Genomic DNA, 12,948 nt, shown 5'->3' on the forward strand with positions numbered 1-12,948 from the left:
TGGGAGGAGGGATAAATTGGGAGATTGGGGCTGACATATACAGACTATTATGCATAAAACAGATAACTGGTAAGGACCTACTCTATACCACAGGAAACTCACTCAGTATTCTGTAATGGCCTATATGAGACAATAAGCTAAAAAAGCGTGTATATGTAAATGTATAACTGATTCACTCTGCTGTATACCTGAAACTAAGATAACACTGTAAGCCAACTATACTCTAATAAAAATTTAATAAATAAAATAATCATATGGATTGAAATCCTTGTATTTTCCTCTCAACTTTATGGTAAGCCTAAAATTGCTTTAAAAAATCATTTTTAATGAAAAAAATAAAAGTATGTATGCATATCCAAATCTATTAAATCGTACACTTGAATACTTGCAATTTTTATATGTCAACTATACCTCAATAAACCTTTAAAAAGTGAAACCATATAAAGCACTACATGAAAACATGGGTAAATTCTTTTATAACCCAAGTGTAGAAAAACTGTCCTATGATAGAAGACAAATTCTAGAAGCAATATCAAAAGGATACATTCTATCATACAAAACCTTTCATGTGGTGCATGGGCACATGCACACACACACACACACACCATAAAGAAGTAAAAATGCAAATTACAACTTCATGAAAACATCTGAAACTCTATCACAGACAAAGGGTGAGTATCTCCAGGAAATAAAAGGCTTCTAAAAACGAAAAAAGGACCACGCTACATAAAAATGGTTCATAGATAAAAAGATGGTCAACTCTCCCTATAAAAGAATAGCAAATTAAACTACAATTGGGATAGTATTTCTAACAGATTTGCAAAAAATCCAAATGTCTGACTACAAACTGTGTTGGAAAATCTATGGGAAAACAGGTATAATTATTCCTTGCTGATGGAAATTCATAATGGCACAGCTCCTACGGAAGGAAATTTGATACCTAGCAAAGTTACAAAACCATGTACTGTCTGGTCCAGCGATTTCAGCTCTAGGAATCTAGTTTAAAGATACACTGGCAAAATGTAAAAAGTTGTATGCCCAAGCCATTTTACTGCAGTACTATTTATAATACAAAGATTGAAAATAACTAAAATGTCCATCAAGAGGGAAGTGGTTGAATATGGTTTGTCTGTACAACACAACACAGATGTAAAAACAAATAAAGATTATGTATACAGCTTGTCCCTCAGTATCTAGTACCCAGATCAAAGTCTCTTAATACCACTTTCCTCTAAAGGAAGCAGACAGATATGGCTGATTCCAAGCATGGAAAAGGCAATGTGAAAGATGATCATGAAACATCTCCATACCACCAAGTAAGAGAAATACCAACTACCACCAGGATCATGTCAAAGTGATCTGATCAAGTTGACGGGGACTCTAACAGTCAAAATATAAGACAATTTGTACAATAAGAATAACGACTGTAAATGGATCAAAAGATACCAAACAGGCTTACACTGTAAGTTAATAAAGATATAAAAATGGAAACAAAATACCCTCCACTAATTTATCACACGTAGAAGACTGTTTGAAAAATGGGAAATAAAGGAAAGAAACATCCTGCCTTTCTATCGTGAACTCCTCCTCAGGATAACTGAATAATTGTTGAATAGCAGTTTTCTCTGTATAGAAATTTCTCAGTTAATAAATGAAGAAGGAATGACAAAAACTCAGTTTTATAATAGATCTAGGTAATGATCAAATGATGCTATCATCACAAGCAACTAAAGCTCTATATGACTTTTGATGGGGGCATACATTATTGATGAAGTATTCTTTACTTTTTAAATTGTACAAAAAATATATATACATATAAATAATATATATAACATAAAATTTTCCACCTTAACAACTTTTTAAAGTGTACCATTCAGTACTGTTAATTATATTCACATTGTTTTGCAACCCATCTCCAGAACTTTGCCATTTTGCAAAACTGAAACTCTATATCCATTAAACTTATTAAACAGCACCTCCTCACTTTTCTCTCCCTCAGTCCCTGGCAACTACCATTCTGATAGTCTATTTGACTGCTTTGGGCATCCCATATAAGTGGAGTCATATAGCATTTGTCCTTTCGTGATTGGCTTATTTCACTTATCATAGTGGCTTCATGGTTCCTTGATGTTGAAGCATGTTACAATTTCCTTCCTTTTTAAGGCTGAATAATATTCTATCACATGTATATGCCAGATTTTATTTATTCGTTCATCTGTCCATGGACACTTTGGCTATTTATGAATTATGCTGCTATGGACATGGTGTAGAATTATTTGTTCAAGACCTTGCTTTCAATTTTTTTGATCTGTAAAGTAGTCTTGGGTGGGGAGGGGAAGCAAACCTGTGTCTAATCAAGCTTCTAGATCTGACTACCTATTTCTATTTATAGGAAATATAGGAAACTGAAGAACATATCAAATAACACCACAGGAATACAATCAGCAGAACAGACCCTCTTTCTTCAATAGATAAACCGCAATGGGGAGAAAAGGACAGAAAGAAAATCAGAGGACTAAAAGTAAAAGAAATTTAAGAAACCTATCGATCAACTGTAACATATGAAACTTATTTCAATCCTATTTAACAAATCAAGTGTAAAAAAAGAGAACATTTACCTAAAAATCAAGAAAATTTGAATATTTCATATGAAGAAATAATTAATGATTTTTTAAAGATATGATGATATTGTGGTAATGTCTCTAAAGAATAAATAAATATTCTTTAGAGACATGATTTATTTAGGGGTGAAATGATATACTTGGGAGCTCTTTCAAAATAATCTGAAAAGTGGGGGTGGGGACTGGTAAGGCTGTAATGAAACACTGATGGCCAAGATGTGATAATTGTTAAAACTAGTTCACATGGGATTCTACTTTTGTATGGTTTGAAATGTTCCATAATAGACCTCAAAAAAACCCCACAGAAACCTCTGACTCACTAATTTACAACCTATTCCATGTGAAAATTACCATTATTTTAGTTCAACACACTGTTCTTAGAATAAGAAATGTTTCTGCTTTAAAGAAAAATCACAAACCAATGTGAAAAACAACATCCTTGATAAACAGCTATAGTCAAAATGGTTAGCTGTCATGGAAGCTATTTTTTTTTTTTTTTACTTCCTAATAGAAATATCACATTTTGGTTCATTTAGTCCAAGTATGCCATTCAATAATATTCAATGTAAAAATATAAAGTGAGAACCTAAAAGGCAAACAATTGTACCCAAACTATGATCTTGTTCTTTTGATGTTTTCGACCATTTACATTTTGTCTAAAAAAACTTACATTTTGTCTAAAAACTTTAGACAAACATTTGTCTAAAAAAACTTAACCTTTGATTTTCCCTAAATTGAGTCATGCTATTTAGAAACAAAAACTGAACTTAGTACCTTTATTTAATCCTTATATTAGTACTGTTACTAAATATCAGAACTACAAATTCAATTTAAAGATTTAAGTAAAAGCTTTCTGGAAATATACATTACTTCTTTTACGTGAACAATTCCTTCCCAAAATGTGAGAACCATGTAACTAGCAAGTTTACAGAAGGGAAAGGTGGTTAAACAGGGAGAAGGTAATTAAAAAAAAAAATCTGGGAGCTTCCCTGGTGGTCTAGTAGTTAAGGGTCCATGCTTCCACTGCAGGGGCGTGGGTTTGATCCCTGGTAGGGGAACTGAGATCATACGTGGCACACCACACTGGGTAGCCAAAAAAACACTGAATTGTATTAATAACATCTAATATCCCTAGTCTCAGATATTGAGAATTAAATGAACTTTCAGGGTCATACACAGAAAAACATAAAAACGTTTTAATTCTTTTTTTATATTATGGCTTATTGGTCTTTTAAAATTATTTTTATTTATTATTGCTTTATTAACATATATTTTAATTCCTTTTGATTCATATCTACTTCAAATATAAGATCCCAATTGAATTTCTGCCCCTAAATAAAGGCAATACTAAAAACATACACAAAATCATAATAATAACAACATTTAATCCTACCTGAAAAAGATCCAAAAGAGGCTTCCAAGAGAGCATTAAGACTGCTGCTCTGTTGATGGTTTTGGGAATTTCAGAATAAAACAGTGTATTTTCTCTGTTCTCGCCAGACATAGCTATAAAAGAAAACAGATCATTTTTTGTTACTTTAAAAAATGGCAATCTGCTTACTACAATCACAGCAGTAAGTACACAACGCCTCTTACACACTGCAGGATGCTGTACTCTATGGGACCGATAACGTACGTTAACAAGGCAGAGATGTGCACGTCATACGCCATGGCAGTTTTCTTCAGTAAAACCCAGGCTCCCAGAAAATGTTCAAATTTTAGTCCTCAAAGCAAACATAAAAGGTGTATAAGATTTTGTAAGGGTTAAGTGTCATTATTAGTTTTTTAAAAAATTGTGTCTTATAAATTGGCAACAGACTTACTAGATTTCAAATGGGGGTGCTTTGTGACAACTTCAGATGATTAAGCTTCTTTTTCTGAATCATTTACAGTATTTATTTAGAAATATACATAGGTCTAACTGAATTCGAATTTTTCTTCAATATAAATATCTATCACTATAATCACTAATAAGCTTCAAATGAAAGCACATTCACATTAAAACAACACAGAATCTGGTATCTGATTTGCTAAAAGTCTCTTTATCCTTTATTCAGGAACTATGAAAGAAAGAGCTCCACACTAAGTAGAAGACGGGTCTATTCTGTGAAATCATAGGATAACTGAATGGGAAGATCACAGCAGTGTAGAATAAACTACATAACAGAGAGAAGTAACAGAAATACACCATGGTTATGAAGAGGTGAACCAAAGAAAACTCATAGTAAAATAAAGTCCTTCTACTCTACCATAAAGGTACCAGAAAGGTATCACTTTCAAAAAAAAGCTAGGGGAGAGAGAAAGAGAAAGTAAATAACACAGGAAGAACAAAAACTCTCTCCTAGCAGAATAAATCTTCAGCCTTGTGTTTCTGATAACGGCAGAGAAGGTAGTCTGTGGAAGGACATGCTAACTTCCATGCTAACCCTTGCAAACATTGGGGATGAGTCCCCAAAGAGCCACAGCTTCCTGTACCCCTTTATTATCCTAAGTTTTACTTAAACCTTCCTTAGTCTGTCTTGCCTTAGTAAAAAGTTAGTTATCAGCTGATACTTATTTTCAGCATTTGTGGGAGTGTTAGTGGCTCAGCTGTGTCTGACTCTTTTGTGACCCCATGGACTGTAGACTGCCAGGCTCCTCTGACCATGGGACTCTCCAGGCAAGAATACTATATGGTGGGTCGCCACTTCCTTCTCCAGGGGATCTCCCCAACCCAGCACTTAGTTTTACATTAAATCTACTTTGCACATTCCAGAGTTACTTTGTTACATATTTCTTAAGACAGCAGCCACTTATCCATACTATTCATAATCTTACAAAATATGATCATATCCTCCTTGAGCCTTTCCCTTCTAAGAGCTTTCAGTATGCAACTAGGATAAAGCTGTTTCTCATCTATTCTCAGTGAGAGTCATTTCCCACAATCCCTTCACATTCCCCTCTTGAAACTGCTACTGTTCCATGTCTTCTAGGATACAACCGTGACCAATAAAAGCTTCTAACGTACACACACTCCAGCTCTGTGTAACACAGAATGACCTTTTCCCACTGTTTCTTTCTTGTTGACGCAACGGTATTTACTGGTGTCTGAAGTATATTAATTTTTTTGAAACAAACTTATATGGAAACAATTAATATTCAGGTAGCTATACAACACTTGAGCAAATAAAATGGCATACAACTTTCTTGAAAAGCTCATTACTTTAAAGAGGACTTCTCTGGTGGTCCAGGGGTTAAGAATCAGCCTGCCAATGCAGAGGACACGGTTTCAGTCCTTGGTCCAGGAAGATTCCACAAGTCACAGGGCAACTAAACACAGGCATGGCCAGCGCGGAGCCCACGCGCTGCAGCTACTGAAGCCTCGAGCACTGGAGTCTGCTCCAGAGCAGAAGTCACTGCAATGAGGAGCCTGAGCACAGCAACAAAGAGCAATAACGCCTGCTCACCGCGACCAGAGAAAGCCCTCGTGCAGCAATGATGACCCAGCACAGCCAAAAATAAATAAATATTTTAAAGACCGACAACTTTCCTAACTTCATCTATAAATATAATGCAATCCTAACAGTTTAAGTAGGATCGGGGGAAAGGAGCTTTAAGCTAATTTAAAGTTCTCACAGAAAAATAAGCAAACACAAATAATCAGGAACAGTATGAAAAAGTAATGAAAAGTAGTTTGTTTACTATCAAACAGTAAAACATCTAAAGTTATAGTAATAATAGTCAGCAGCACAGTATCGGCACTTGATTTGACAGACGGATCAATGGAGCAAAACAAAGTCCAAAGTGCATAAGGATTTCAAAAAAATACAATCTGGAGTTGAAATAACCTTTCTAGATGTCTAGATGGGATACAAAACTACACAAAAAGTAAAAATTTAACTACAAAAAAAAAACCCAACAACCCACAAATTTCTACAAAAGGGCAAAAGGCACCAAAGGCAAAAAAACATTCCACATTCAGGGAAAAAATTCAACATTCAGGGAAAAGATATCACAATGGATTAATTCCCTCACTGTACCAAAAAATGCTTTAAGTTAACAACAAAAGTACCCACAACCCAATAAAAAATAGACAGTGATGACAAACAGATCAGTCACAGAAAAAAACCACAAACGCCTTGTAAATATGTGAAAGGATGCTCAACTTCACTCATAGGAGAAATACGAATTAAAGCTGCAATGAAACGTGGAGCTATAAGAACAGCACGATGCCTATAATTAATAACACTACAGTGCACACTGGAAAGTAGCTAAGAGAGCAAGTCTTAATAGTTCTCACCACAAGGAAAAAAATTTTTTTATTAACTGTATGGTGACAGATGTTAATTCGACTTACTGTAATGGTCATTTCACAATGTATACCAATACTGAATCATTATGTTGTACACACGAAACTAATAATATGTCAATTATACTTCAATTAAAAAAACAATAATAAATAAATTACAGTGAGGGATTGCTGTTCACCAATTAGATCCGGAAAGATAAAAAGTTTGCTCACTCACTATTGGTACAGGTACAGAGAAATACATACTGAGACAATGATGACAGGGATGTAAACTCTATAACTTCCATGGAGGGGTAGTTTGGCAATATCAATAAGAATTCAGAATCTGTACACCTTTTGTCCTAGTAATTCCACTCTTTGCAATTAGCCCTAGTAAGTAAATTCACATATGTATAAAATGATATACAGTGATATTTGCTCCCTCATTTTTTGTAATACCAAAATAGAAAGACCTAAATGCCCATTATTAGGGGGCCTGATAAAGTAAAATATGGCACAATTATATAATGGAATACTCGGAAATTGTTTTTAAAAAAATCTATAATTACTAATGTGGACTCATGCAGAGAATCTCTTTAAAAAAAAAATCAAACACTTTTGGAGGAGGGCAGGAGACCTATTTTTAAAAACTTGGTAAACAAAGGCACATCAGGAGGTCAGTGCCCTCAAACTCATCTCAGCCCTTCCTTTCCCACCCAACTCTTAGCTGTGGGAGTTTACTCGGGCCTCAGCTCTTTCGGTGTTCTCATCTCTCACATTCTTTTCTTTCTCACTCTACCAACCAAACATTCATTCCCTCAGGCTATGGGTTAGGAAAATAAAATAGCATAGCATGACTACATGAGGAACTCTAAAATTTATGGGCTTGGGATCCCATTTCAACTACTGTATTAGGGGTGAAATCCCCTTTGGTAAGCACTTTTAATGGTAATTAATAAACATTTTTGTGAGACATTTGTTTACTGTTAAGAACTACAGACAGTATGGCTATAATTTTTAAATACTATACAAAATATAAGGCCTTCCCCCCTAATTTTGCCCAAACTCTCTTCCAACCAAATTGCCTGATTTAGCAATTATTGATGAGCTTTTCTTACAATGCTTCTCCAATCAAAGGAAAGTCTGATTTTCTGCTTCCAACAAAGCCGCAGCATAAGTTTCTTGAGAAAGACATATATGTATTTCCAAGATGACTTGGGCTTCCCTGGTGGCTTAGATGGTAAAGAATCTCCCTGCAATGCAGGAGACCTGCGTTCGATCCCCAGGTTGGGAAAATTCCCTGGAGAAAGGAATGGCTACCCACACCAGTATTCTTGCCTGGAGAATTCTATGGAGAGAAGTCCGGTGGGCTACAGCCCATGGGATCACAAACAGCAGGCATGACTGAAAGACTCACTTTCACGCAGATGACTTACCTAAATATTTCAGCACCATCTCTCAATAAATGTATTCAATGAGTGACAATGAAAGAATGAATGGGCCTTTGGGACTTAAGCTAATAAGAGTACAAATAATAATTACCAGTTGGTGAATACTAGGTAGCATACTGTAATTTACAACTATTATTTGGGTTTTTTTCAGGATTTTTTACAACTATTATTTCTAATCCTAAAAAATAATACTGTAGTGCAGACAACTGCTTGGGAGATCGCATAACAAAAAATTTTTTTTCTTTTCTTTTTTAGTTTTCTTCTTCAGACTAGCTGTAGTAAAATTTGTTTTGGTTGTACAAGAACAGTATTGCGTTTATTAACATTTGTTTAAATTTGGGTTGGCCAAAAAGTTCATTCAAGTTTTTCCATACGAGCAGACAAAAACCTGAACAAACTTTTTGGTCCACTCAACACTTAAGACAATCCTATGAGAAAGATATTAATCCTTGTTTGATAGATGAGGAAACTGAGACTCACAGGGTAAGTCAGTCAGCCATGGAGCTGATACCAGAGCCCAGGCTCCCGACTCCAAGACCGCCTCTTTATCTACTGCCCTGTGTCCATGCATGTGATAGATTGGTCATTTCTTCCAATGCTGTGCTGTGCTTAGTCGCTCAGTTGTGTCCGATTCTTTGCAACCCCGAGGACTGTAGCCCACCAGGCTCCTCTGTCCTTGGGGATTCTCCAGGCAAGAAGACTGGAGTGGGTAGCCTATGCCTTCTCCAGGGGGATGTTTCCAACCCAGGAATCGAACCAGGGTCTCCTGCATTGCAGGCGGATTCTTTACCAGCTGAGCTACCAGCTGTGCCTAAGCTGCTTGGTGTTCAGTCTTTACTGCCTATTTCTTTTACCACATCATTTAAGTAAAGCATTTAAGGTGTATAAACAAAAAAGAAACAAAAAAAGTCAATCAGTGATATAACAGACTTAATGCCAACATATCTTAAATCTGGACTGCATGGGCTCAGGAAGCAGAGACCAAGACCAGCCTTGATTTAGTAAAGTGAAAGCAGCAGCTGCTGAGAGTGGGAACAAACTACTGGTTTTTGTTATTTGTGTTCCTCATCCACCATTCCTAAAGAATCTGACCATTCTGAAGGAAAGTCATTTAAAATTCGCTTTAGGAAGAAGTAATATCTGGCATCTTTACTTTGAAAGTAAGATCATGATCAACTGATTTGTTATCTGCAAATAAAAACATAATTAACGGGACAAAAAGTTAAAACAGTACCCAAACTGAAGTTCTTCAAAATTTTTTTTCTATTTAGTGGAACCATCACTGATTCACTTATCTATTCACCAAAATTTGAGTGGCAGTTGCATCTAGCCTCTAATTTTGAACTAAGAAAGCACTTCCTTTCAGAAACTATGACTTCATACTCACCAAGGTAATAGATCCTGTCCGAATGAGGCCCATCTGGGTCATTCCTCTTCACAAACATAAAATCATGTGGTGCCTTAGCCATCATGTAGCCATGGTATTTTCTGGTATCAGCAAGCAGCTTTTTAAGCTGACTCCAGGAATATCGCTCGACATAAAATGGCTCCAATTTAGGCCGATCCTGTGATTCAATATTCTCCTCACACTCTGCAGTTTCAAAGATCTCAACACCCAGCTGTTCTGTTTCCATCGCTGCTGCCATGTTGCATTTTCCTAAAATAAATAAATAAGCAAGCCACATGAAGTTCACAGATCTGTCCTCTCTTAGGCTAATCAGAATGACAGCCTGATTAGGGTCCCTCTCCCCCCCGCCAAAAAAGGGGAAAAATGCTTTTCAGTACAGTTGCAATGAAACTTAGTAAGAAAAGCAATAGCTCCTCCTCCTCTGTGTTCAGTTTGAAACTGATATTTAAAAAAAAAAATTGAGGTCATGTCTATTTCACAGTGACTATAAATCTCTTTGGGAACTTTTATAAAAGGCTCTCCTTAGGTATCTGTTGCCAAAATTCCTTCTTTTTTCCCACACTGGAAGGAAACAGGCCATATGCCAGTTGGCTGCTATGTTCCTTCAAAGAGCATGTCAACAGTGAAGCTAAATGTGCCAGGAGAGTTAAGTGTTTTTGCACTTTAAAAAAGTAATAATTTGATAAATTATGGACTTCTTCAGCTAACAGAAATAATCACAACCAATTAGAACACTAATAAAATTGTTGCAAAAAATGTACTTGTAATAATCATCCTGGAGCATTTACCCAAGATAATACAAATACTGTTTCCTTTTAAATAGGAACTCCAAACACCGAAAGACCTAACTAGTTGGTACGTTTTTCTTGTCTTTTGCACTTGCCTAGAGATATCCATCCCTTGTGTACCTTTATACTTTTATTACAGATTACACAGCTTTTACTCTCATGATTAAATGAGAAAAAAGTGGCTTTAGTTGTAATTTATGTTGAAAACATTTAATGTTTGTATTATCAATATTTTGACAAAAGTCTGAATCCAATTTACCAGTTCAACCCCAAAACAATATTAACATTTCATCTACTAATGATGTTTCTTTCATTTTACAAATCCAGAAGATGATTTTTTCCTCTATCCAGTTCAATATTTAAATATAACAGGTGCAAAGTATCAGAATAAATAACAAGAAGTGTTATTATAAGCCACTGTAAGATATTCTGACATGCATTATTTATAACACTACCAAAAAGGAGCAACATAAAAATTTGGGGGCAACCTGCTCTTTTGGAAATAATAAATGCCAAAAACATGAGGACCTGGGAGATAAACTACACTGCATTTGTGTAACCAATTCACATAATTATTAACCACTTCTACAGCAAAAATCAATACATAGCTGTAAATTTAACATGTCTTTTTTAAGGTTTAATTTCACAGGTTAACAGAAGCTTATGGTAAAAAACTACCAACCATGGAGAAAAAGACTAGCAAGTGTAGGCTGTGAATTACTCCATCAGGTACGCTGCATGATGAAATAAAACTGAATGGCTAGGATACTGTGCCTTTTTTCAAGTTACAGTGAATTACACTGCCATTTTCAATATAATAGTAGCAAGAGCGGTCAGAACACCTATTTCGAGAGTTTTATAGGTATACAACTTGGAACATTATTACAACTGGGCATTTACCACCAATGATTAAAATCCACACAGTTCAACAGAAAAGTCATTCGGCTCAACTGATACTCAGCACACTGATGTCAAGTAGCAGTATATGACAGTAGTGGTTGTTTGCCCATCTAAAAGCTGGTGGAGATCTGTTTTCTATCAAATATGTAAATGGATCTAGTTTGATTCCTAAGAGAGTGAGGGACAGGTTAAACAAGGAGATATACAAACCGGGCTCATTCTTGTCCACTCCTTGTGTTAACTTTGCAACTTCACCCCCAAATTACTGCTTGAAACAATAGAGCATGGGGATGGAACAGGGAAGCTTGGCAGACAGACTTCCCAAGCTCGCCGCCCAGCTTCTTGAGCTACTGACATCTCTTGTGTGTAAAACTTGCATTATCTTGCACTTAAGCATAACTATTCCTAAATTGTACTAGATGCCCACACTCACCATTTCTTTCTCCACACTCTCTCACACACACATTCTACAGTTCAATGACACTACTCCTCTATATTTTATGGTAAATGTATATTCTGCATTTCCTTGCAGAAACCTGATATTACCTAATTTTAGTAATATACACAAATGTGTAACTAATTTCCATATTTCCACAGCACCTTAGATATACATTCTCAAACCACGTGACCCGAGTTTTCTAATTTCAACAATTAGAAAACAGGCCAGTACACATCCTCAGTGCCGTGCACTGATTTCACTGCCCCGCCTACTTCTTCACCTGAGGCCCTTCCCTGGTGCCTACCTGATTGTATTTTCATCTGTTCAGATCTCTTCCACATTCAAAGAGATCTTTTTCAAGTGACTCGACTTCAAGCATAGATCCCTCTGCTCATCCTGCTCTCTTCTCACAGGAGTCTTTCCTTTTCTCACCATCCAATCCTGCTCACCAGGATAATGAAATAAGATATAAGCCTGTTGATCATTATTAAAATGGATATGTGCCCCCAAAATATTAAACCTAAAGTTTCAATTAGTACTTAGAACTGATACATATTCTTTTTGATAATAATATACAATGCCTGGATTATCTTGTATCTGCATTTTCTGAAAACTATAAAATGATTTTATTTCAGCAATGTACAGCTGAATTTATTCCAAAGACTATCTGCACAGTAGTTTAGTCCTGACATTTGGATACATATTAAAAGGTAAATCATAGAAATTATTTTAAAAGTATAAAAGGAATACAGATGTGAGATTACTCAGTGGCTATTACAAATTCTCAAAATGATAGATAATGGATAATAAAATTTATTTCTCTGTGCCTGGTCGTTTTTCTGTCTTTTACATAATAGTCAATTTGTATTATTTTACAGAATTCATATTTAGCAGACTGGAGACAGAACAGATTCAGTATAATAACCAGTAAGAACTATTAATACAAAAAGAGAACATGCTGTTAACATCAAGATTTTCACAAGATAAAGAATGTACTATCCATTTTCAGTGCACTCCATTTTTGTTTCTTTCCTTTCCATGTACACTTCGCAAATATTGATAACTGAATTAGGT

The 12,948-nt window shown here is 35.6% G+C and overlaps 1 protein-coding gene across 2 annotated transcripts in view; it reads right to left on the reverse strand.

Moving 5' to 3' along the window:
- Positions 1-12,314, reverse strand: part of DPP8 (dipeptidyl peptidase 8) — a 49,495-nt gene extending 37,181 nt beyond the window's left edge. For both annotated transcript variants that reach the window (XM_052646262.1, XM_052646261.1), the window contains exons 1-3: positions 12,179-12,314; positions 9,727-9,996; positions 4,015-4,127 (exon numbers count right to left, since the gene is read on the reverse strand). In XM_052646262.1, coding sequence (XP_052502222.1) covers positions 4,015-4,127; positions 9,727-9,996; positions 12,179-12,215 — 420 coding nt within the window. In that variant the 5' untranslated portion in view covers positions 12,216-12,314. The remainder of the gene's footprint in view (positions 1-4,014; positions 4,128-9,726; positions 9,997-12,178) is intronic.
- Positions 12,315-12,948: the final 634 nt, after the last annotated feature.

This window comes from Budorcas taxicolor, chromosome 10, assembly GCF_023091745.1.
Source record: "Budorcas taxicolor isolate Tak-1 chromosome 10, Takin1.1, whole genome shotgun sequence".
Lineage (NCBI taxonomy): Eukaryota > Metazoa > Chordata > Mammalia > Artiodactyla > Bovidae > Budorcas > Budorcas taxicolor.